This window comes from Hemicordylus capensis, chromosome 4, assembly GCF_027244095.1.
Source record: "Hemicordylus capensis ecotype Gifberg chromosome 4, rHemCap1.1.pri, whole genome shotgun sequence".
NCBI classification, from domain to species: Eukaryota; Metazoa; Chordata; class Lepidosauria; order Squamata; family Cordylidae; genus Hemicordylus; species Hemicordylus capensis.
Window position 1 is genome coordinate 292,805,153 of NC_069660.1, and position 25,482 is coordinate 292,830,634.

At 45.3% G+C, this 25,482-nt stretch overlaps 1 protein-coding gene across 1 annotated transcript in view; it reads left to right on the top strand.

Moving 5' to 3' along the window:
• The first annotated feature begins 1,381 nt into the window (after window positions 1-1,381).
• The window catches only part of TRHR (thyrotropin releasing hormone receptor), a 51,009-nt gene continuing 26,908 nt past the window's right edge, over window positions 1,382-25,482 (top strand). Inside the window, exons 1-2 of the mRNA XM_053250678.1 lie at window positions 1,382-1,777; window positions 2,705-3,525. Of these exons, the coding sequence (XP_053106653.1) occupies window positions 2,719-3,525 (807 nt within the window). The 5' untranslated portion in view covers window positions 1,382-1,777; window positions 2,705-2,718. The remainder of the gene's footprint in view (window positions 1,778-2,704; window positions 3,526-25,482) is intronic.

Consider the following 25,482-nt stretch of genomic DNA (forward strand, 5'->3'; position numbering starts at 1 on the left):
TTGTTTTATTATTTCCTAATTCTCTTTCTGGCATTTACTATCTTGTGAATCAAATAAGAAAATATTTAAATAAAAAGATTTAATGAAACTTCATATCCAATAACATCTGTGCTATATTTCAGGGCACAGGTTCCAGCCAAATATAAGGAAATATTTCCCAGATGTTGTGACAGAACCACCAACATTTCAGATGCTGTGCCAAGCTTTTCTTGAAGCGTTTGAATCAATCAGAATTTTATTAGTCCACTGACTGTACACCTGATAAGTATAATTCCACCTGTAAAGGAACTTACTAAAAAAATTCCTGAAAACCAGCTTAAGTACAATATTGAGATGACTCATCGAAATCTGCATTGATTGTGCTTCTGTCAACTTTATTCTATAGGGCTATCCTGGGCCCTATCCACCCCCAGCACAGTACCTCCAGTGACTGTTGCTGGTGTCTGTCTTGTGTTTCTTTTTGGATTATGAGCCCTTTGGGGACAGGGATCCATCTTATGCACATGTGAAGTGCCAGCACTGAGATCACTGAGGTGCACTGCATACATATGCGCGCACATACACACATACGCACACACGCACACATGGTTGCTTTAAAGTAAATGTGACATCCCTGATGTATATATCTACTGCATAGTGTGAATGTGGCATGGGGGCATGCATTTCAATTCACATTGCTACATGCACATTGTGGTGCACATTTGGAGCATGACCCACATGTTTTGCTGCAGACATGCAGCCTAATGCGCACTGTTGCACTGCTTCAAGAGTCCTTGCAGCTGATGTTTTCCTCTTTTCACTTTGCATGACAGACCACTGCATTTGGCTGTTTGTGCCTACTGACTGCTATCCTCATATGTCCTAAAACTAGCATTGTTTTTCTGTGCGTTTCTCTAATGTGTTTGCATTTACAAAGCTGATTGAAGATTATTACTATTTTTATAATCATGCTTCCTGCAACAGTCTCTTCAACACAAAAGCTGTTGGAAATTCAATTTCTCTTCTTTCATTCACACAACTTGTTATTTCTGGAACTGTTGCTATTTGAAGCAAAAGAAGCAAACAAGATATCCTTCACATTGAAAAAAGAAGAAGCAAAGTGGATTTTCAAACCAATTCCATGCATTGCCTTTTAATTCCAAAACTGACAAAATAAAAAAGTATTGAAGTTCGTAAAATTGGCTGGTTCTTTAACAGAAGCTTTAAAAAATTGATTTGCAAGCTATCCCCCTCCTCGCTCTCTCTCTCTCTCCCATCTCCCTCCCCCACTCCCCCCCCCTCAAATGTGGAGATGCAAAGCAGGTTACGGAGCATATTCCAGGTGTAGCTTTGTAAAGGAGCATCGGTAATGCATCACCAGACTTGACAAAGACAACTTGGCATCTATCTGTGTGTGGCTGGCATCCCCCCACCCCCTTCTAAAAGAGTAATCCTGAGTTAAAACTGTCTTGCCAGATGAGCTTCTCCTTTTCTTTCTCTGTGGGAAAAGCAGAAGCTGTGAATCAATGAACACTCTGTTGATTCTCATTAATGGGCTGGTTGCGATTTGACAGGTTGGTCGCTTTACGACGATCAGTCTCATCCCTCAGAGGGCGGGAAGGGCTTAGAGGATGCTGACACAGTGAAGCTCTTTGCAAGTAACCACAACGATCTGCAGCATGTTTCGGGAGTGAAGTGTGGCACTTGGGCTTTCCTTTGGATGCATAAAGTTGGGACAGAGCTCCTTTCATCAGCTCAGATGAGACATGCATAGCTCTGAAAACCTTAAGGGCTGAAGGTAAGCTAGATATTATATTTTATGCCAGGGTAGGTAAAGGACATGGAGGATGGCATCTGATTTTCTTTTATGAAAAAAGTCAATGTTTCTGCTATCCCCTCTGTTGGTACAGCGCTGATCTATGCATACCACCAACAGTGGAAAGAAACCAGTGGGATACTGTGAAGCAGGGTGGAACGTTTATAATGATCTTCACATACATGCCTTTCTTTGTAGCCCTTTATTGCTCTCTTAGCACAACTCTTCTGTAGCTCCTTTCTGTAAGGGATGCTTGAAATTGGAGAGCTGAGTTGGTCTAGCCTCAACTTTTCCCCTGCTCGGCTCACCCTGGTGCTGTTGTATTAGGCTGCAGATAGAGGAGAGCTTTTAAGAAAGTTGAACAGGGCATGTTAGAGCCATTGTAATGCTTGCAATATACCCCTTTTCCTTTTGACCCACTGTAGTCTCTGTTCAAAAAGAGGTTGCAGATTTTTGAAACATTAGAATGCCTCTATCATGTCACTTTCAACATGGGTAAAAGAAGCCCTCGTCTCTTTCCAGCCTTCGATTCCTGTCTGTCTGTGATAAGAGAGAACTTTGATATTCCTGAGGCAGCCCCCTTGTAAAGGATACCAAAAAGAAGACTCTCTTCCACAGCTGCCAGGTCTGAATGGTATTGCAAAATTGCTTTAAAAAAAATATCAAGCCAATGTGAGAGGCAGACCTATATGTATGGTGTGTGTGTGTGTGTGTGTGTGTGTGTGTGTGTGTGTGTGTGTGTACAAATTCTTGGAAGCAAAGGGACTGGTATGTGTGTGTGAGAGAGAGAGATGAAGACTGTACAAAGGAGCTGCATCTTATGATCTGTTCACTGTGATCAAACTACCCAGAGACACAGGTTTTGGGTGGTACAGACATTTTTAAAATAAATAAATAAACTTTTCCTAGGAGACCAGCAACGGATGGGCAGAAGCAGCCTGGTGAAGATGGAGAACAGCACGGGCAATGGACAGAACCAAACAGGGCTGCTGCCCAGTCGAGAGGTGGCTACCATCGAATACCAAGTGGTCACCATCTTTTTGGTCCTCCTCATCTGTGGATTAGGCATCGTGGGCAACGTCATGGTGGTGCTGGTGGTACTCAGGACAAAGCACATGAGGACTCCTACAAATTGCTATCTGGTGAGCCTCGCGGTAGCTGATCTCATCGTGCTTGTGGCTGCAGGGCTCCCCAACATCACAGAGAGTATCTACGGATCCTGGGTCTATGGCTATGCTGGCTGTCTCTGCATTACTTACCTCCAGTACCTTGGTATCAATGCATCTTCTTGCTCCATAACCGCCTTCACCATTGAGCGGTACATCGCCATTTGCCACCCAATCAAAGCTCAGTTTTTATGCACATTCTCCAGAGCCAAAAAGATCATTATTTTTGTCTGGGTGTTCACCTCTGTCTATTGTCTGTTCTGGTTCTTCTTGCTGGATCTCAACATCATAGTCTACAGAGATGCTACTGTAGTAACCTGTGGGTATAAGGTGCCAAGGAGCTACTATTCCCCAATCTATATGATGGACTTTGGCATCTTTTATGTCATGCCAATGATACTAGCCACTGTCCTCTATGGGTTGATTGCCAGGATATTGTTCCTGAATCCCATCCCTTCTGACCCAAAAGAAAACTCCAAAGTGCGGAAGACCAATTCAGCACCGCAGAACAAGACCAAAGCAACTAACAAGGGTATCAATAGTGCTGTGGCTTCTAGAAGGCAGGTAGGAAAACTGCCTCTCAAATGGTTTTTGGAAACTAAGGTTTTATCTGCAGTAGAGGTCTCCTGCTGGTTTGGATGGAATGGAATCTCCATATAGTTATAGAGGAACTTGGGTTCTGCATACCAAATGCAAGAGAGAAACAGCAGGGATCTGGCCAACTGTTGTTGAAATGTTGACCTAGATGGACTTCGTTGTGATCCAGCAGAGATGTTCTGGCTTCCATATGAAGAATTCCAAAGGGCTTCACATGAAGCTGTCTTCTGGATGACTTCTGGTCCATCTATCTCAGTATTGCTAACACAACTGGCAGCAGCTCTCCAGGGTTACACACAGCCCTACCTGGAGATGTCAGGGATTGGACCTGGGACCTTCTGCATGCATGGCAGATGTTCTACCACTGAGCTATGGTCCTTCCCATCAGACCTGCCTAGCCTGAATTATGTCACATACTCATCCCTATATCTGACTGCAGTTGCAATCAGGATTGGGCATGGTGTAAGCAATGGCAGGGAACAGACCTCTGGGATGAACTGGCCTCTGCCAGCTCACTATTTCTCAACAGAGAGATTGTGTGAACAGCCTAAGGCAGTGCAGACAGCATAAAAGCAGCACTTTGTGAATGATGCATTCAGCCAGTATCCTTTTCTCATATAGCCTCAAAGATGCACGATGACTAAAGCTACACAGACATATTGTGCTGAGATGTGTGTTAAGGCAAGCAGCAAAGGGGGCACCTGTCTTAAAAGGTAATAAGTTACCAAAATTATTTTAGTTGCAAACCTGCATATAGCTAAGCTGCTTAATGCCATTGACCTGAGTGGGATTAAACTGCATAAGTATATGTGGATTTACAGGCTTCATATCTGTCCATCAAGAGGAAATGGGTGGGTAGGTGAGGCGGGGAGAGGAATCTGGTTTTAAACCAAGCATCTACCCTGAACCACAAAAGCCTAAAGTACCAGTGCATAGGAAAGGGGGAAATGCACAAGATACACCTCCAGTATAACCAGATTTGTGTGGGTGTGTAGATTTGAGGTCCTGCATGAGAGTATATTTCTACAGTAAGGACCATTAGAAGTGAGAATTCTAAAGCATTGCTCTCAGCACTGAAGTAACCTCTTCTGGCCACTAGAGGCATGATGAGATATTAATAGGTCTCTCTTGGTTAGGGGTGTGCACAAAACCAGATCCGAACTGGACCCAAACTGGACCAGGCCAGTTTGGTCTGGCACCCCCTTGGAACCCCCCCGCCCCGTTCAGTCCCTGGGAGGCTTCTCCAAGGCCGCAGAGGGGTCCCTGGAGGTTCCCCCTCCCACCACTGGCTTATTTTATGTTTCAAATCACCCTGTTTGAGTGGTCTTTGGCCCATTCCGGACCTCACCTCCATCACGGTGGCCATTTTGGAGGCTGCTGCACATGCTCAGTTGGCCTCTATATGGCCAGGTCATAACCCAGGCCACGCAGAGGCCTATTGGGCATGTGCAGCAGCCTCCCAAATGGCCACCGGGATGGGGTGAGGCCTGGAACAGGCTGAAGACCACCCAAAAAGGATGTATTTGAAACATAATGGAGGCAGGTGGGGGAGGGGCAACCTCTAGAGACACACCCCTGTGGCCTCAGAGAAGCCCCCCAGAGGGGGTAAGTACAATTTTCTTTTCTTTTCTTTTTTAAAAAAAAATTAAATTAAAAAGATCACAATCCCCCCCCCCCCCCCCACCAATGACTGGCGGGGTTCAGTCTGGTGCTGAACCAAACTTGGTGTGTGTGGTTTCCGTTTGACACCAGACCATTGAACCTGTTCAACAGCGAACCTGTTCACACATCCCTACTCTTGTTCAGTTAAGAGTCAGAATTGTTCAGTTGTTGTTGAAGGCTAGTGCTTGTTTGGTTGTGTTTTCTACGTCTCTCTCAGTGTGTGATGTTTGTAATGTCTCCAGATAATATCTTGGGCTGAATTTCTTTGCCACCAGAGCATACTCTGCTGTGTGAGGGGTTTAATGTTTCTCCTGTGTGAGGGTTATTGGCCCAGAGCTCTGAAACTGGTGAATTAGCCTAAGTTTTAAAAAAACCAAGGTGTTTTCAAAGATGGAGACAGGACAAGTGCTACAGAGGACTGAGAAGTTACAAGGTCCAGATTTTGAGCAGTGGTCTTTCAAAATGGAGATGCTCCTAAAAAGCCACAGAACCAGCAGGGTCTTACACACAGGGAGTCCTGCCAGAGAAGGAGAGGAAAGACATGCCTGGGACAGTGCAGATTATAAAGGCAGCAGAATAATTTGTCTATTGGTGAGTGACTTTATATTGGTGCATTATTTAAGAAGTAAACAACATGCAAAGGACATGTGGGAGATTACAAATGTTTTATGAAAGCAAGTCAGCTGTCTCCAAGGTGCATCAAGTTATAAAGATGTGTAATAGGAAAATAAAGAAGGGAGAGGAGCTAAACATGTAAATGAGATGCTGGAGATTTCATGACAGCTTCTGGCACAGGTAGTAATTTTCCCTGATGCAGTTCAGATTGGATTGTTATTGAACAGTCTTCCTGAGCATTTTGAGCCTATTGTAAATGTATTGGAAGCCAAAGATTATTTTAGTTTGGAGTTTGTAAGACTTTAATTTGCACAGAAGCAATGGGCAGCAACTAAAATCAAGTGAAGAAAATGCTTTTAAAATTCACCAAAAGAACAAAAAAGGCTCAGTGTCCTCAGAACAAAGGATTTGCAACTAAAATGGGGGTGATATCACATTTCAAGAGTCACCTAGGCACACAAAGAAAAATGCATGGCAACAAGGAGAGAATAAGTTTGGCAAACATAAAACATATGCTGCTAATACAGAGAAGAATTTAAGAGCTAGTTCTACAAAATGTAGTGCAGGAATTTGTATTTATTCAGGCGCAATGAGCAATTTGATTAAAGAAAGAGAAAAATGTACTAAGTTGGACCTAAATTATAAGGTTCCCATTTTTCTAGCAGATGTGAAGCTGATGTTTACTAAAGGGAGAGGTTCTGCAAGGCTACACTGCAAACTGCGAAAAGGAGAATCAGAAAGTGATTATTGAGGTTGCATTGTCTGTGCTCACACTTGAGTCCATCCTACTGTCAGAGTAAAACAATGTTTTATCACAGATAAAGGTGAGCTGCTTATGAAAGGAACTTTGCAAGAGAGTGGCCTATTGGAAGTGAATTGTATAAATAAAGAGGTCACCATTGCAAAGCAACGTTCACATTAAAAATGCTTGAATTAATGGCATAGAAGAATGGGACACAGAGACCGCAATGCAACTGGAGAAAGAGGATCTAGGCAGAGGTCTGAATATAAGCCACTGTAATGTAGAGTCCAAGAGTACATACTGTGTAAGGTACTGTAGGGTACTTTAGTATTGTGTACTAAACCCACCTTTACTCAATGCAGAGAAAGAGAGAGACAGCAACCTCTTGAGTTGATACAAAGTGATATTTGTGGACCTATGCAGACCAATCGATCTGGGGAAAACAAATATTTGTTAACTTTCATAGGTGATTATTCAAGATATACACTGAAGGTGAATTGGCCCAGCCTTTCTCCCTGCCAGCCCACCCACCCACCTGCATAGTCATTTGATTAGAGAAAAGAACCAAGTAACTGAAAAATTGAAGGATTATGTTGCAAGAGTTTGCGATATGTTTGGAAGGAAGCCTCAAATTCTGAGATCAGACAATGGAGGATAATATACAGGAAATGAGACAATTGAATATCTGAAAAAGGAGGGCATTGAACATCAAATGACAATGCCATATACTCCAGAACAAAACAGCACTGCAGAAAGAAAGAACTGGCCTTTAATAAAAAATGGCCAGATGCATGCTGCTAGATGCAGGACTGCACAATGAGGCTATTTTCACGGTCATACAAAATTGGGCTAAGGGAGCCTAGCCCAATTTTGTATGTCCGTGAGAACCACCGGGCTCACAGCCAAGCCTGCTCCTACCCAAGCGGGTAACCTGCTGGAATGCCTCTCCCCTTAGCCAAGGTCAGACAGGTCAGACTTTTCAATTGTGTATTTCCACAGCAACTCATGAGTAGAACCCTACCAGGAGGCTTAAAAGCAGCCTCCCAGTTCAGGAGTCTCTCCAGTAGGAATGTGCAAAAAATTTCGGGCACAGATCGATCTGTGCCCGAAATGAGCAATTTCGGGTGATTCAGGTCCGAACTGAATCACCCCCGATGTCCCCTGATTTTTTCGGGGCCGAGCCGAATCACCCCTGATTCATGTCCGAAAAATTCGGGTCATTCGGGATGACGTCTCTTTGAATTTCCCGCCTTTTTGCCTCCATTGATTTGAATGCAAAAAGGTCTGATGTGATGTCAGCTCGAATTTTGGGTCCCAGGGGCAAAATAGTGGGGTGGGGTGGTAGTGCCTAATGTATGGAGGCTTCCACCCAAATTTCAGGGGAATTGGGCAGAGGGCTGATTTTGGGGGAATTTTTGAAGGTTTACTGTCTTTGGGGCAGTTCGGGGGCATAGCATGGGATCTGGGCAAAAAGAGTGGGGTGGGGTGGTAATGCCTAATGTGTGGAGGCTACCACCCCAATTTCAGAGTGATTGGGCAGAGGGCTGATTTTTGGGGAATTGTTGAAGTTTACGCATCTTTAAGGTTTTTCCCCATAGAGAGGCATTGAGGTGTCAGCAAATTTATAGCTTCATGCGGGGGGCAAAGGGGTGGCCTAGAGCAGTGTGGGGTTGGTGGTAGTGCCAGGTAGGGTCAAGGAAGCTACCTGAATTTTTTCAAAGGATTTGGGCAGAGGGCTGATTTTTGGGGAATTGTTAAAGTTTACGCGTCTTTAAGGTTTTTCCTCATAGGGTATACATGGAGCTTTCAGCAGCCCCATAAGTGCACTTGGGGGGTGCTGGGGTGACCCAGAGCGAGTGGTAGTGTAGTGCACATAGGGTGCCAACCACCCCCATGGGTTTCTAACCCATGGGGTACAGGGTTCTGTTGTTTCAGAGGTATTCTGAGTGTGGATTCTATGATAGCAAATTAGAGTGGATTCATGGTGTTTCATTGAAAATCTCATTAGCTATCATAGAATCCACACTCAGAATACCTCTGAAACAACAGAACCCTGTACCCCATGGGTTAGAAACCCATGGGGTGGTTGGCTTGTTGTCAAAACAGAGAAGATAATGATGAAACTGTAAAACATTTGAACAAAGAAATAGAAGTAAAGCAACTGGGGAACATTTCTTATTATGTTGGATACAAATAGAAAGAGAGAAAGACAGAGGTTATTTATTTAATTTTATTTATTTCACATATTTTTATACCTCTCAAAACTCATGTCTTTGGGCAGTTTACAACTTAAAAGATGATAACAAGCTTATCTTCTTAATCAGAAACAAAAGATAAAAGAATTGTTAGAATGTCTAGGTCTTACAGATTCCAAGGAAGTCAGCACTCCAATGGAAGCTAACTTCTTGAAGTAAGATGCAAACAGCAAGCTTCTTCTAGACAATGGGCAATATACGAAAGCAATTGGGAAACTTCTATATATTGCCACAGTAATAAGACCAGACACTGTGGGAATTTTAAGCAGGAAAGTGAGTACACCCCACAAAAATAACTGGAATGCAGTTAAAAGACTGGGTAGGTACCTTACAGGTACATCTGATCTAAAACTGAGATTGCCAGCAAGTAGTAATCCTAGACTAGTGGTTATATGGATGAGGACTGGGCAGAAGACAGAATGGATCATACATCCACAAGTGGATACCTGTTCTTTTATGCAGGTGGAGCAATTAGTTGGTGCAGTTGAAAACAAAACACTGAGATGATTCTCATGATTGGGTGAAATCGGGCTAAGGGAGCCTAGCCCGAATTTGCCCACACATGAGAACCACTGGGCTCGCAGCTGAGCCCGCTCTCACCAAAGCAGGTAACCCGCTAAAGTTACCCTGCCCTACGCCCAGGTTAGCAGAGCGAGCGCTCCGCTAACCCAGGCTTTCAAATCGTGTGTTGCCGTAGCGCAGTTCTGTGGTGGTTTTCTTACGTGGTTTTCTGTTGCATGTTTGCCTGTTCTTGCGGTGCCATTATTACCCGCATGGACAGCAGGCACATAAGACATGTGACAACTCCCATGACAAGGAATGGGCTTGCCCATTCACTGAAGTAACACTGACACATGTTATTCTCTCTCATAAGACCAGGACTGAAGATCATGCAGTGAAATTGATTCACAAGAGATTCAGGACAGACAAAAGAACATATTTCTTCACATGAGGCATAATTCATATATAGTATTCACTGTCTCAGGTTGTGGGAAAAGCTACTGGCCTTGGTGACTTTAAGAGGAGAATAGACAAATTCATGGAGGAAGAGACAGATCTCTCAATGGCTAGGAGTCATAATAGCTATGAGGCAATATGACACTGCATAAGCAAGACGTATTCCCACATTAGCCCAATTCACACATTATGCCCAATGCCCATACAATCTGTATGCACCTACAGATCTGTGCATACGTACAATTTTTTTTAAACACATGCACAATTATTAATGCATGTACGGTTCTATATTTCCTATCCGTACTCTGCATTTGTGGCTTCTACCCAGGCTGACTTTTTAAGTGAACACATGTACAGTTATCCACATGAAAACATGTCCATGTGAATAGACACCTGTACGTACATACAATGTAATATCTGAATAGTGCTATTATGTTTAACACACATACAATTTGTGTACACAGTACAAATCTGTACACAGACATCTGTACACAGTGTCTTCGTGTACACTGATCTGTACACAGTTATTCACATCAATGCATGTACCGTAGTTCACTTCCTATCTATATTCTGCATTTGAGTGGGACTGTGCCTGTCCACTTTTAAAGTGAACACATGTACAGTCATTCACATAAAAAACCTTTGTGAGGGTACAGATCCCTGTATGCATGTACAACATAATGTCTGAATAAGGATCCACTTTATGGGAAGCAACTTCAGGAAAGGGTTATTGTCTTCAAGTCTTGCTATGTCCTTCCCAGAAGCATCTGGCAGGCCACTCCAGAAAGCAGTATACTGGATGAGACAGATCCTTGGACTGATCCAGCAGGGCTCTTCTCATCTTCCGATATGCTAGTGTGCAGAAATAGAGTCAGTGGCACATCATGCGGCTTCTAGAGCAGAACTGCACAACTTGTGAACACAGCCCATCCATTGTATATTGTGGCCTACGAAGAAGTATTTGACAACTTCGTCGTTTCTGCAATGCAAGCCAAGGAGCAAAACTGGGTTTCTCAAGCTTCATAGTTTGAGGGTTGCATTCAATTTAGTGGGTCACAGGTTCTGTGGATTTGAGATACAGACTTACAGCACAAATCTAGCCATTTTTACTCATAAGTAAGTCCAGGAGCTGAAACTCAGAGCAAGAATGCATTGGTACAGCAAGAGAGCAGCCTAACAGAATTGAGAGAATGGGAGGAGAGTTGGTCTTGTGGTAGCAAGTATGAATTGTCCCCTTTGCTAAGCAGGGTCCACCCTAGTCTGCATTTGAATGGGAGACATGTGTGAACACTGTAAGATATTCCCCTTAGGAGACGGGGCCACTCTGGGAAGAGCACCTGCATGCTTGCATGCAGAAGGTTCCAAGTTCCCTCCCTCGCATCTCCAAGATAGGTCTGAGAAATACTGCAGCCTGCAACCTTGGAGAAGCCATGGCCACTCTGTGCAGACAATATTGAGCTAGATGAACCACTGGTTTGACTCAGTAGAAGGCAGCTTCCTATTTTACTATGTAACTTCACAACTAACTGCATCAGTGCAGCAGGGAATCATGAATTTTTGACACACTTTCCCTGCCAGGAAGCCCCCTGTGCCATTCAACAATATGCTCCTGAGGATTGCACAACACTTGGGGAAGGAGAGCATGCATCAAAAATTGCCCGTTCTCCACTGCACTGATGCAGTTATTTGGGAAATGCTGTTAGCCTGTTCTCTTGCTGCATTGGTACATCCTTGCTCTGCATGTCAGCCACTGAGGTCATATGCATGATCAGCAAAAGGCAGGTTGGAGGCAGTAAACGCAGTTATTTTTGATTGTGAGAACACAACAGACTGCCCCGAACCAGCCCTTCCAGATCTGTGTAACCTCATTTCTCTACCCAGATCTTTACTGAGGTTGGAGGGAAGCATGCATAGCCTTGTCGCCCAAGAGCCAGGGCTCACGATCAGTGAGACCCGGTTTAGAAGGGTGAGCGGGGAGAGTGGGCTAAGCCCCCTCTCCCTGCACATGAACAGGGAGGGAGCCCTGGGTGGCTGGATCGGCCACCCACATGATTGCCGGCTCCGTGATGGAGTCGGTGGGGGCTGGGGAGCTTGGGGGCCGTGCAGCCCCCGGAAGCTCCAGCATGCCCTGCGTGAGCACGCAGGGCATACTGGGGAGACCCCCGGAGTAGGGAGGTGGCTTTTTGCCTCCTCCTGGGGTCTGCTCATGAGTAACCACAGCGCGCAGCCACACTGCAGCTACTCACAATCTTCAAAACCTAGTTTTAGGGCAGGGTTATTTAGGCGGGTTACCCGCCTAGGAAGCACCAGGCTCACAGCCGAGCCCGTTGGTTCACACGATGGGGTGAAATCGGGCTAGCCTCCACTATCTGGATTTCACCCCATTGTGTGAATAGCCTCCAAGTGTTTGTATTTGTACTAGAGAGACTCAGGTGCACCTCACTGAAGGTTCAGTCATGAAACTAAATAGACCAGGTCTCACGATCAGTGAGACCCGGTTTTGTCTGGTGAGCGGGAAGAGAGCCCTGGGCAGCTGGATCGGCCGCCCATACGATGGCCGGCTCTGAGATAGAGCCGGTGGGGGGTGGGGGGATCGGGGGCTGCACAGCCCCCGCAAGCCCCAGTATGCCCTGCGTGAGCGCGCAGGGCATACTGGGGAGACCCCCGAGCCAGGAGGCTGCTTTTAAGCCTCCTGGCCGGGGGTTTACTCATGAATAGGCACAGCACGAAGGCGCGGCTACTCACGATCGCAAAAAGCAGGTTTGCAGGGGCGCTCGCTCCGCAAACCTGCTTTTTGCCCGGGGTTCTCGAGCAGGTTACCCACTCAAGAACCATAGGTCTCATCTGCGAGCCCGGTGGTTCTGACGACCAACAAAAATCGGGCTAGCCTCTGCTAGCCCGATTTTTGTTGGTCGTGAGAATAGCCCCATAGTGTGGCTTTAAGCAAGTCCCATTCTCTGAGCCTAGTGAGCCTAGCCTACATTACAGGGTTGTTGTAAGCATGGCATGTGATAACCTTATAGATGCTGCCCTTGACTCCTTGGAGAAAGAGTGTGATTCAAATGTGGCAAAGAAAGATTTCTGCCTCAACCCCAAACTTTCTCACTTACAAGAATTGCACCTTACTATGGTCAACATGACTAAGTCCCATTGAAATCATCAGACTTGGGTTAGTCATACCTAACTTTGTCTCACTGATTTCAGTAGTGCTTATTCATGACTAACTCTGTCTGAGTCTTGCCCAGTATTTACAACATATTGCACAGTAGTCATGAAATGATTCTAATTCCCATACGTTTCTGCAATGCAAAGCACTCTTCATGATGCTGACTGTGCTCAAAAGATCAAGCCCCTCTCTCAAGTTTTGTTTTCAAAAGTTGTATAATTCTTCCTCGCAACTGGATGTTTTGATAAAATACTTTCCCCAGAGGCCTCCTCGTTGTTATCCTGCTCAGTGCCTGTGCTGATAAAAAAGAGACCATTACTGCATCACAGTCTTTGAAATCAACATCCTCTCCTAAATGTATAGCAAGCTATGTTGCTAAAGAGGAGTGAAAGGGATCATTGTAGCTCTTTTTTTTTTTTTCAAAATTCCTTCAACAGGTTATTTCCTTTGATAGAATGTCAATTAAATTGGCTGTTTTTCCTGTCCGAATTTGTATCAATGTGTGTTGGTGGTGGCTGCCTATCCGTTGTCCAGGGATAGAACCTCCCAGTGCTTGCCTCTTGGCTTCAGACTTCATAGAAACAGAGACACAGAGACATGGATGAGCAAAAATTCTAGGCCAGTAACTTGCAAGCATAAAGGCATGGCTCAAAATGAGGAGAATTTATTGAGGGATATTCTCATACAGGAATGAGAAATGTGTATTATTGTTTCAAACAATCATATTTATCCTGTGCTAGTGGGTATTTGTGGTCACCTTAAGTGGCACATCGGGGAAATGCTTGACTAACAAGCAGAAGGTTGCCGGTTTGAATCCCCGCTGGTACTATATTGAGCAGCAGTGATACAGGAAGATGCTGAAATTGCGCAGGAGGAGGCAATGGTAAACCCCTCCTGTATTCTACCAAAGAAAACCACAGGGCTCTGTGGGTGCCAGGAGATGAAATCAACTTGATGGAACACTTTACCTTTACCTTTAGTGGGTATTTGTAAGTACATAGGAAGCTGCCTTATACTGAGTCAGACCATTGGTGCAACTAGCTCAGAATTGTTTACACTGACTGGCAGCAGCTTCTCCAAAGCTTCAGAAAGCAGTCCTTCCCAGCCCTGCCTGGAGATATCAGGGGTTGAAGATGGAACCTACTGCATGCAAAGGAGATGCTCTGCCACAGAGTATGGCCTCAGTCCTATAGACCCCCATTTCACAAAGTGTGAGTTATAGATTTTTCCTGTGCAGCAAGTGAAAGCAAGAGCTATGACTCTGCTTATTTTTATCTAGCAAAGACAAATGACCCTCTTCTTTGGGAGAACAGAGGGATGCATATACTCTTTGGGATGCATATACTCGTAAAATGGCTTGCAGTTTGCAAGCATGAGACCTGTGCCACAAAGTCCGGACTTTCTGTGTGTAAAATTGCCAAAGTTCTTCTAACCCCAGCCCCCAACCGTACCCCCAACCTGAACCCGAGCCTCAACGCTAAGCCCAACCTTCATACTTACCCTAACCCTAACCCATGCTTTTCCAATGGGAGAGTTTTCCCGCATTTTCCAGGAACGTAGTGGATTTTCCGGGCGGTTCCCTTTCCTTCCTTCCTTCCTTCCTTCCTTCCTTCCTTCCTTCCTTCCTTCCTTCCTTCCTTCCTTCCTTCCTTCCTTTGTAGTTTGGGTGAGGCTTGAAGACTACTTGCAAAAATGGCCATGTTTCTATCTTTTGTGGCTTCATGTCTGGGAGCAGTGAGAAAGGGCTACTAGGTTTGTGGGGAGGGAGCCCAAAAGAGCTTACCTCTCCTCAGTCGATCATTTCACCGTCCCGGGGCAGGTGGATCACCTGCCCACATGAGCAAAAGCTGCTGCCGGCAGCTCCTGGGATCAGGGTGCTGGGATGTGTCGCCCTGTGTTTCCCCACCCCCCGGAGCTCCAATAATTCACTGCACAGGTGCGAGGTGGATTATGCGAATCCCCGTCCCCTCCACAAGTCTGCCAGCCATGGCTGACACAAGACCAAAAAACCGAGGTCAAGGAGGCCCTCACTCCCTTAACCTTGATTTGAAAGGTGACTCCATAGGTGAGTTTGCTGCTGGAGTGTCACCAGGATCAGGCCCGATCCCTGCAGTTCACACATGCGTGCAAAACCAGGCTGGTAACCCGCTCAAGTAGCCCAACCCTTAAACCGGATTTTTGGGATCGTGAGTAGCTGTGCCGTGGCTCCGCGCCGTGGATACTCACGAGTAGACCCCCGGCGGGCGGCTGAAAAGCAGCCTCCTGGCTCAGGGGTCTTCCCAGTATGCCCTCCGTGCTCGCACAGGGCATACTGGAGCTTCCGGGGGCCGCGCAAGCTTGTATGCTGACAGACAGCAAACAGTATTTGTACGATCTTCTTTGGCGGTGCTGCTGATCAAAAAGTTGGAGAAGCGAAGAAGATTCAGACTGTTCACTTTTGCAAAGAGGCCATTAGCTTTTGCCACTAACAAGCTTTCTCTAGTCTGCACTGCAGAAGCACAGAAGAATATAAAATACATGTTGTTTGTTCCATTATGCAGTGCTGGCATGATTTGAAGCCATGAATGCAACACATTCACCTTCCAGAAGCAAGTTCTTATCCTCTCTTGCAGGTTTCCCTCTAGGCTACCCAGTGTCAATAGCCCATCCTTATTTGAAGTCAGTGTCAAACGTCCATCGAATGAGAGCGTGTCTGAGGCACCCAATTTTGCACTGTTTTGTTCCAGTGTCTATTGTGAATAGCTTGTGCAGTCAGCACTTAATAACACCTACTTTCCCAAATTATTATCTGTTTCTAGGGGGTTTTAGCACTAAACACCATTATCTCACCATGCCAAGACATCCCTTAGGCTAGCAATCATACTTTAGACAAACATTTTGCAGTGCCTCTCATTCAGGCTAGCATCTCTTCCTCCTTTCCTTTGATCAGGATTTTCAGAACAGATGAAAACAGATAAGAGCATGTGCATGACTGGGCAGAACATCTCCCCCACCCCCCACCCCCCACCCAAAAAAAGATTCTGCCCAGTCATGCACATGCTCATATCTGTCTTCACTCCCTCGCAAACAGACTTCATTTGCTGTTATCTTTCCCCCCCCTCTGCTCTGTGCACTCCCGTCTCTTTCACAGTATTTATAATAAGGCCTTTATTGTTCTGGCCGCTCTCCTTCTGTATAGAAGTGTATCTCAGGGGCATATATCATGGAAAGGACAGAAGGCAGAAAGCAGCTGAGTGATCAGAGAAGAGGGAGGATGGTCTGCAAAAAGCCTTTTGGAAGATGGAAGGACTAAATGCCAAATGACAACCTAGGCCTGTTCACACAATCATCAAAATGAGGGTAGAAGCTGGGTTACTCTTTCTTACATGCTTGTGTGAACTCATGGAAATCCCTCCAACCCAGATTGCTCAAAGCAAGCTAATCCATCTTTTGTACCCTGCTCTTAACCAAAGTAGGTGGAGAAGAGAGTTCTCCTACCTTGCTTTTCTGGCCATGTGGACCCAGTTACCTCTTTTACTCACCACTGGGAACCAGCAGCCCTGGAAATGATAGAGAACTGTGACTACAGAGGCTACCGTCCATGGATGTGCCACTCTGCAAAGCACACCCTATGATCTTGTAACTGGAACCAGTCCAGCAGAGCTGGGACTCTCCCGCTCCTTTGTGGCCAATTAGAGGGCAGCTGCTGATATAAAGCGGTTTTCCAGGCAGTGCAAAGCATGCTGGGAAGGCCTACCAGGCCTTGGAGGAATTTCCATGCTTTCAGCTTCTGATTTCAACAGTTCCAGGCTTTTTTTCTCAGGTTTCCTGACCCATGTGTTGCTATGGGGGTAGGAGATCTCTAACCCTCCAACCCACCCCCAAATGGTCATGTGAAAAGCCATCATAGGAAGCTGCCTTATACTGTCAGACCATTGGTCCATCTAGCTCAGTATTATCTACCCAGACTGCTTCTCCAAAGTTTCATGAAGGAGTCTTCGCTGGTCTTTTAGTAGCAAGCATGGATTGTTCCCTTTGCTAAGCAGGGTCACCCTGGTTTGCATTTGAAAAGCAATCATGTTGTGTTTAAGGTACTGTTTGGTCCTGTGTGCTTGGTTTTATTTAAAGTAATATAGCAGCCATGGTAGATACAGTCAAGATCCCAACATAAATTGCACCCCAAATAGCACTAGACAGGAAGCTTCCATTAGTACCTCTCAAGGACCAGTAGGAGCTTGGGGAGTGCAATTTTCATCACATTACAGTGCAGGAGGAAAAAGTGAAATACAGCTGGGTTATATATGAGCTAAATCAGCCTTCAGACAAAGAATCTATTATCTGAAGCGCCAAACTGAGCATTGCTTAGCTCCTAAATATGTTACCTTAGGGAGATGACTCTACAATGATGTGCCCAGCAGGGTATCTTACTCTGCTCACAGTGCCTAAGTACCTTGGGGCATTCACATGGGCAGTTTAATGCCTCAATATCAGTGGTGCTTGAGGGTAGATACAAGAAAATTCCATAGAAAATTCCATACTTATCTGGGTTACTCTGCAGCAGTGAAATCAGTGGGCCATGTTTTATGAGGTTATTCTCATGCTAAGAGATCCCAGCCCGGTTTCCACTGCATGTGTGAACCGCTGGGAGCTGTGCGGCCAAACGAGGTTAGCTCTGCTAACCCCGTTTCTCTGATTGTGTGTCGCTGCAGCGCGGCTCCGCACCATGACAATTCATGAGGAGACTCCCCGACTGGAGGCTACAACAAGCGTGGGGCAATCTGGGACTTCTGGGGGCCAGGAGGCCCCCGATCCCCACCACCCCAACTACCTCCATGACAGAGCCGGTAATCGTGTGGGCGGCTGATCCAGCCACCCAGGACAAGCTCCCTCCTCATCTGTGGGGAGAACAGGTCCCGCTTTCCCCACAGAACCCTCTTAGCTTCTCTACACTGCTCATGTGGAAAGCCTTAATGTCTTTCTAGCTCCTTTAAAAAAAATTGCCAGGACACTCTGATGAATTTTTCATTTGCCTTCTCCTTTCTGACCAGAACTCTGATTTATCGTATAGTATAGCCAAGTTCTGTGTAGTAGCTGGTAGAATCCAGCGGGAGATTAGGCCCATTCACACACGTTATGTTCAACACTCATACAATGAGTGTACATTGTACATAGGTACAGTCATTCACATGTTATGTTGAACACAGGTAGCAGTACACTTCCTATCTTTGCCATGCATATGAAGAGCCTGTATCCAGGTTGAATTTTAAAATGAACACAGGTACAGTCATTCACACAAACAGGTTTACGAGTGTACAGATATCTGTACACTCAGACAGCGTAATGTCTGAATCAGGCTAGTATCTCTAATGTAAATAGGTAATGAGAGTGGTGAAACTTGTCATCTAGCCTCACCACTAAGACTTATAAGACTTATAATCTAAGTTACAGTCTATACTGTATATACCGTATTGTGCTATATCTTGTTGATTTGGCTGGTCTAAGACCATAATAAAAATTTGATTGATTGACTGATTGATAGATAGATTGATTGATTGACATATTTCATTCATGCACCACTGTGCAGTCTTTCAGGGTTGCAATACAAAAGAGAAAGAAAAAATAATTGGCAGTGATGTATTCTGGCACTGTTTATGCGCCCCCCCAAGAACTGGTACCCTAGGCTGCCACCTAGGTCTGCTTAGTGGATGGGCTAGATCTGCTGCCACCACCTTTGCCTCCCTAGACTGCCTGTCACCATTATGTATGTATGTATGTATGTATGTATGTATGTATGTATTTATTTATTAAAATTTTCTCATATACTGCCTCCTCTAGGCAGTGAACAACAATACCAATAACAATTAATTAAAATTAATTAAATAAATTAAAATAAATTAAATTAAATTAATTAATTAAAATAAAATAAAATAATAATAATAATATTAAAGGGCAAACGCCTGGAGAAACAGGGCGGTCTTAAGAAGGGCCTTAAAAGCAGCCAGGGTGGGGGCTGAACGAATCTGGGGGGAAGAGTGTTCCAAAGAAGAGGGGTGGCCACAGAGAAGGCCCTCCTATGGGCTCAGGCACCACGCACTACACTCTAGAAACATTAGAACAATGTTTTGCTGAGCAGTGGCACAGTCACCGCTCAGTAAAAAGCTACCCCCAATTTTTATTTTATTTATTGTTAAATTTATATACCGCCTTTCATTAAAGCAATCCCAAGGCGATTTACAGCAAAAAAATTTAAACACAAGATGGTAAAAAAGACACAATTAAAATATTAAGTGGAAAAAAATATTGAACAAATCTGATTAAAAATATAAAACAAATGAGTCCTTAGCCTCCGTACCCTCCTCTTCCTAGCCTGGGATGCACTTTCCTACATCTTTCACTGGGCTAGTTATATGAAGGAGGAAGTGGGAGAGGAAATGATGAAAGAGCGCTATACAGGAGTCTCCTGCACTCCGTGGAAAGAGCAGTAGAGTACAGTCTAGGCTTCACAGGGTGCCTCCTGTTCTCTAGTGCCCTTTCATTATTTCCTCTTCTGCTTCCTTCTTTGCACTAGGGCAGCAGTGTGTGGTGGAAAGGGTGCGCCAAGACAGGCGGTGGCAGTGGTGGCGGTGGCGGCTAGTGTGGTGGTGGTGGCTAGCTGAACCAGTGGGTGTTTCCTTTTGAGCACACACCTAAAGAAGAGGCAGCTGTTGCAGCCGCTACAAAGGGACAACAAAGGGGTTGTGCGGGGGGGGGGGGAGGTGGCAACTGGGCCACTGCCTCAGGTGCGCTGTTCTCAAGCCACTATTGGGATAGGTTGGTACCTGAAGGTACTTGCTGAAGGGCCATTGGTGGTCAGTCACTGATCCTAGAAGCTGGAATACAGGCCAGGCCACACCTGCCTGACAGCATGAAAACTACAGCTTCTGTACAAAGAGGACTGATGGGATTTAACCAGAAGACACAAGCCAGCTGAGTTAGTTAAACATGTTGGAAACATCCTCTTGGCTGTTGGAAGTAGCTCCTAGAACAGAGGTTCCCCATAGAGGGGCTTCCAAGGGGTACTCAGAGCCCTCCTGCCTCCTCTTGCTGCCACCACACAAAGAGGCTATTCACATATGCAGTGGAAACCGGGCTAAAGGAGCCCAGCGTGGCTCCCGCCGGCAAGCCTGCTTAACTCCTCCCACCCTTAAACAAGGTTAGCGGAGCGAGCGCTCCACTAACCCCATTGTGTTGATTGTGTGCTGTGGTGACTCACGAGGAAACCCCCAACCAGGAGGCAACAACAAGCCTCCCAGTGTTGGGGAGCTCCCCAGAATGCCCCGTGCTCTAGTGCGAGACATTGTGGGACTTCCAGGGGCTGGTCGACCCCTGATCCCTGCCACCCCAACTGGCTCTGTGACGGAACCGGTAATCGTGTGGGCGGCCAATCCAGGGCGAGCTGCCTACTTGTGTGTGGGGAGAGCAGGTCAAGCCCGCCTTTATGTGTTCCCCACTTGCTGAAGTTCAGCATACCCCTCTCCCCTCAGTCTGACTGAGTCCTCCCATTGCACTGAGTCCTCCCATTGAAATTAATGGGACAAGTAAACTTGTCCCATTAATTTCAATGGGAGTACTCATGAGTACTTAATTTGGATGTAAGTCAGAGACTAGAGTATCCTGTCTCATACTGTAATATTTAATTGTGTGCGTGTGTGTGTGTGTGTGCACGTGCACGTGCACATACACACACAATCGCAATACGGTACCTAAGCTGTAGTTTTGCGACAGAAGGGGTACACGTGTTTTTTAAAAGGTTAGGAACTCTTGTCCTAGAACATTGGGGTGTTGAACTGGTGCTGCTTTGACCAGCCATGCCCACATGGGTACTTGTACCCCATCTGCTGAACCTGTACATTTGTAAATATGGTTTATTACAAAAGGCACAAGTAGTCTGTAATCCTGTGCATGCTTATCTGGGGATAAGCACTATCTGAACAATCAGGCTTACTTTTGAGTAAACATGGTTAGCACTACACTCTCTTTCTCTTTCTAATGCAGACTCTGTTATACGACAATTAATCCTGTAAAAATTGCTAGAACATCTTGCTGCTCAGAGAAATTGGGAAATACTGTAGCTGGTATGCATAATGAGACCACCTAATAAGATCTATTATGATGAAATGTTTCTAAATCTTCTTAGATCCTTCTGAATAACTGCCTAGTGTCACCGTGTGATCAATATGATAATGCATTCATGGCCAAGGCACATCTCTTATGACACTGATGAAGTCCAGGCATAGTTAAAGTCAAATGGGGTTTTTATTACTTGGTTTTGATGAGATGGTTGACGTGTGGTGGCTATTTAAAATGTGTGAATTTCAGAAGGAATACATGTGTGGAGTCCAAGTGGCATTGTAGTGTGTGTGTGTGTGTGTGTGTGTGTGTGTGTGTGTGTGTGTGTGTACTTCACCCTTTTCATTCTTAAACAGATAACAATCAATGCTTGGAACTCATCAAATGGGACTTTGATGTCCCATATATTTTGGAAAATGGGACTTGTGCATACTTAAGTCCTCCCTTTATCCACCAGGGACCTAAAAATGTTTTGACTGGATTGTGCCTCTGTTGTTAGTAAAACTTTTAATCAGGAAGGAAGAGGTATGAAGAATATATTTCAAGAAGAGAGGGATGTTGCATCCATGATATTTGAAATATGGACAAAAGAGAGATTCAAGTATGTCACTATTGTATACATTTTGGGACTGAAGAACAGAGAGTATGAACACTTTAAGTATGCTGGCTGATGTACTGTGCAACATTATGTGTGTATGGTCGCATTGTGTTCATGCAGTTGCACAAGAGCACACATGTGCAAGTGCAAAAATTCCCCCAGTGCACTATGGAAGGGGCAGTTTTAAACACTTTCCCCAAGAAGCCCCCTGTGCCATGCAAAAATACATGCCTGAGACTTGCACAGCCCTCAGGGACATATTTTTGGGTGGCACAGTGGGCTTCCTGTGAAAGAGGAGGGTGTCAAACTTTGCTGCTGCATTATACAGTTAGTTGGGAAGTTCTGTTAGTCTTATTTCTCACTGCAGCAGTCCATCCTTGCTCTGTAGGTCAGCTCTGAATGCTTTCGATTGTTTGTTGCACTTCAGAAGGCAGGGGGATATTCTTAGCAGGCCTCTGAATGGGATGAGCTCACTATGACATGCAACCTGGCACCTTCAGGCAGAACCAGAAGACAAGACCACTGTCTCAATCAGAGTAGACCTTACTGAGCTAGATGGACATATGAACAGCCCTGCTGGATCAGGCCCAAAGCCAATCTAGTCCTGTTTCACTCAGTGGCCCACCAGATGCCTCTGAGAAGCCTACAGGCAAGATGTAGATGAGGGCATGCACTCTCTCTTGCTGTTGCTTGCTCCCCTGCAACTGGTATTTGGAGGCATCTTGCCTCTAAGGCTGGAGGTGTCCTATAGCCACCAGACTAGTAGCCATTGAAAGACCTGTCCTCCACTGACCAATAGTTTGACTAAGTATAAGATTATTTTCTATTAAGAGGATATTAAAGGTCAGGCAAGTGGTCCTTCAGGTATCGTGCTTTGAAAGCTCTTTAGCCTTACATGTGCTCAAGAAGTGGTATGTGTGTAGTAGGGCATTCAGAACAGAATCACAGGTTGCTTTTAAAACTACCAGGTTCAATGAAGAGAGACTATCAAATTAAGTCTCCCTAGTTTAAGGAACAGCTTGCACTGCAATCTTCATGGACCATGGCATGCTGTCCTTCAGAAAAAGAACACAAAAGACTACTTATCACATATGAAAACTCTTACTTTGCACGTCTCCTGTTGTGGCCACAATACCTTTACCAAGGCCCTGATGACTCTGCCAGCTATCTGACACTACAAAACCTACCTTCATTTTTCTGCTCAACAGGAAACGAACAATATACAGACATTCTCTCCAGGGTCAGCTGAGTCACTGCATAGGCCTTTTACGTTCTGCAGATCTATTTGATGTCAAGTGTTCATTTCAAAAGGCGTTTAAGAAAAGTGCCAGGACTCTGTTCCTGCATCCACATCGGTGTTGACCTCAATGAGGGCTGCAGATCACGTATTGTGTATACGTGCAGTTCGCCTCCTGTTATCTGTGCAGTTCATAGAGGACACAGGTGTCCTTAAGGTGACCTGTGGCTGCCGCATTCATGTTGCTCTAGAGAATTCAAGCAGGAAAGAACTCCTAAATACCCTTCCACCTCCTTCTGCTCAGCATGTATACAATAAATTAAAAAACCTTCAATGGATATGGTGATTTACAGAGGAGCACGATGTCCTCTTTTGTCCTGTTCTAGGTGCCTGAAAGGCTGAGACTGGCCAAGGCAAGACTGAGGCAAGGCTAAGGAAGCCTTGGTTTTAAATGCCCTTTAAAAGCCTTAATTTTTTTAAAAAAAAAAAACCTCTAAAGCTTGATTTTAAAAGCCTTAATTGAAATTTGATTTTTTTAAACTAATTTTTAAACAGTTTTTAAATGCTTTTGGGGTGTGTGTGTGTGTGTGTGTGTGTGTGCGCGCGCGCTGCGATTTCATGTGTTTGATGTGGTTTTTACTTGATGTTTTAATGCTGTGTTGTGAGCTGCCCAGAGAACAATTTGTTATGGAGCAGCTAACAAATAAAGTTTATTTTTATTCATTTATTAAGGAAGAGCAAGGCAAGGGAGGGAGGGACCAGGCTGAGGCAAAGCTGAGGCAAGGTTTCAGCACCTTGGAGAGGTCCCAGGGAACAAGTTGACTCACTGTAGTCAGCACTCAGCAGGCAGATTGAGTCCTCAGTTACTTTGGAGCTGAGATTACTCCTACCCAGCTCCAGCTCCATGCCTAGAGTGTCGGGGCCTTAAAGGGGCTGTTTCCCGGAGTCTGACACTCCTCCTCTGTTCCAGCTGTTTATCTCTGGATTGCTGGTATGCTGATACTAGGCAGTGTGTGGCGATGGAGGAGAGGCCATCTCTGTGGTGGGTTCAGGTCCCACAGGTTCTATCTCAGGGGCCTCTGACCTTGAAGGGGGCTCCCTTGAGGGGTTCCAGCCCCAAGGCTTCCATAGCCTACCCACACTCTGCCACATTGGTAGGGCCCAAAGTGGGGGCCAAGCACCAGTTCTACCCTCTCAGTATGTGATATCTGAGCCAATACTGGAGGAGGTGGCTGCAGCAGCAGCAGCCTGGGCTATGACACATAAGCTTTAAAGTGAACCCAATTAGGGAATAATCAACCCAAGAGACACTTGCTTTCCATTCAGCCCTTGGTAGGGTCGCCAACCTTCCAGGATTGCTTGAAATCTCAAAAAATGGGCACTACTACTACTACTAACAACAATATACTGCTTATCAACAAAAGGTTTCCAAAGCAGTTTACATAGAGAAATAATAAAGAAAGAAATGATGGATCCCTGTCCCCAAAGGGCTCACAATCTAAAAATAAATAAAAGATAGACGCTGGCAACAGCCACTGGTGGGATGCTGTGCTGGGGATGGATAGGGCCAGTTGTGCTCCCCCTGTTAAATTAAAAGAATCACCACTTGTAAAAGGTACCTCTTTGCTCAGTTAGCAGGGGATCTCCAAGCGATTATTGAAGACCATTCTGAAGAGTTTAGTGGCTTAATATCATGAAAAATTTTGGGGTGCCGGAATCTCCAAGGATAGCTTTAGTCACAGCTGGCAATCTTGAATTTGAATCATTTGCCCCAGGAAAGAGGCTGGGCTGGATGAGGTTATGGAAAGTGCACACAGGCATCCTGTTTGTGTCAATGATCTGGTGTTCTGAAGTGCACATATGGGTCCCAAGGAGGAATAGGACTCTGTTGGGGGAAGAGAGCTGGACTTGTGTCCCGCCCACACAAAAATTAAGTGAGGAGTTGTGCTTTCCCTCTGACTACACTCTTGTGTTGAACCATTATCCCCTACATTGGAACATAGGATGCTGCCATATATTGAGTTAGACCATAGCTCAGTATTGTCTGTGCAGACCGGCTCTGGCTTCTTCAAGGTTATATAATAACATGCTCACCAGGGCAGTAGACATGATTGCTCCTAAGCTTCCCTTCCGACCCATTTCAGATTTGGCCCTCGGTATACAGAAGATCTATGGGGGCTGAAGCGGCAAGGTAGGTGACTGGAGCACAAGTGGAGAAAGACTCGACTCGAATCCGACAGATTACGACATAGAGCACATTTAAAGATCGATGCTCAGGCAATACAGGTGGCAAAGAAGCGGTTCTTTTCTGCCCATATTGCATCTGCGAGTTCACATCCAGTGGAGTTGTTCAGGGTTGTGAGGAGACTAGTATGTACCCCCACTTCCTTGAATCAGAATTTGGAGCCATCAGTTACCCGCTGTGATGTGTTTAAAGAATTTTTCACAGATAAAATATCTCGGATTCGGGCCGACTTAGATGGAGACTCCACAATTAATTTGATGTCTGAACTGGAGTTGTCCAGAAACTCCTCTTATGTGGTTCGACTGGATCAGTTTCAGTTTGTGACTCCTGAGGATGTGGACAAACTGCTCCGAATGGTG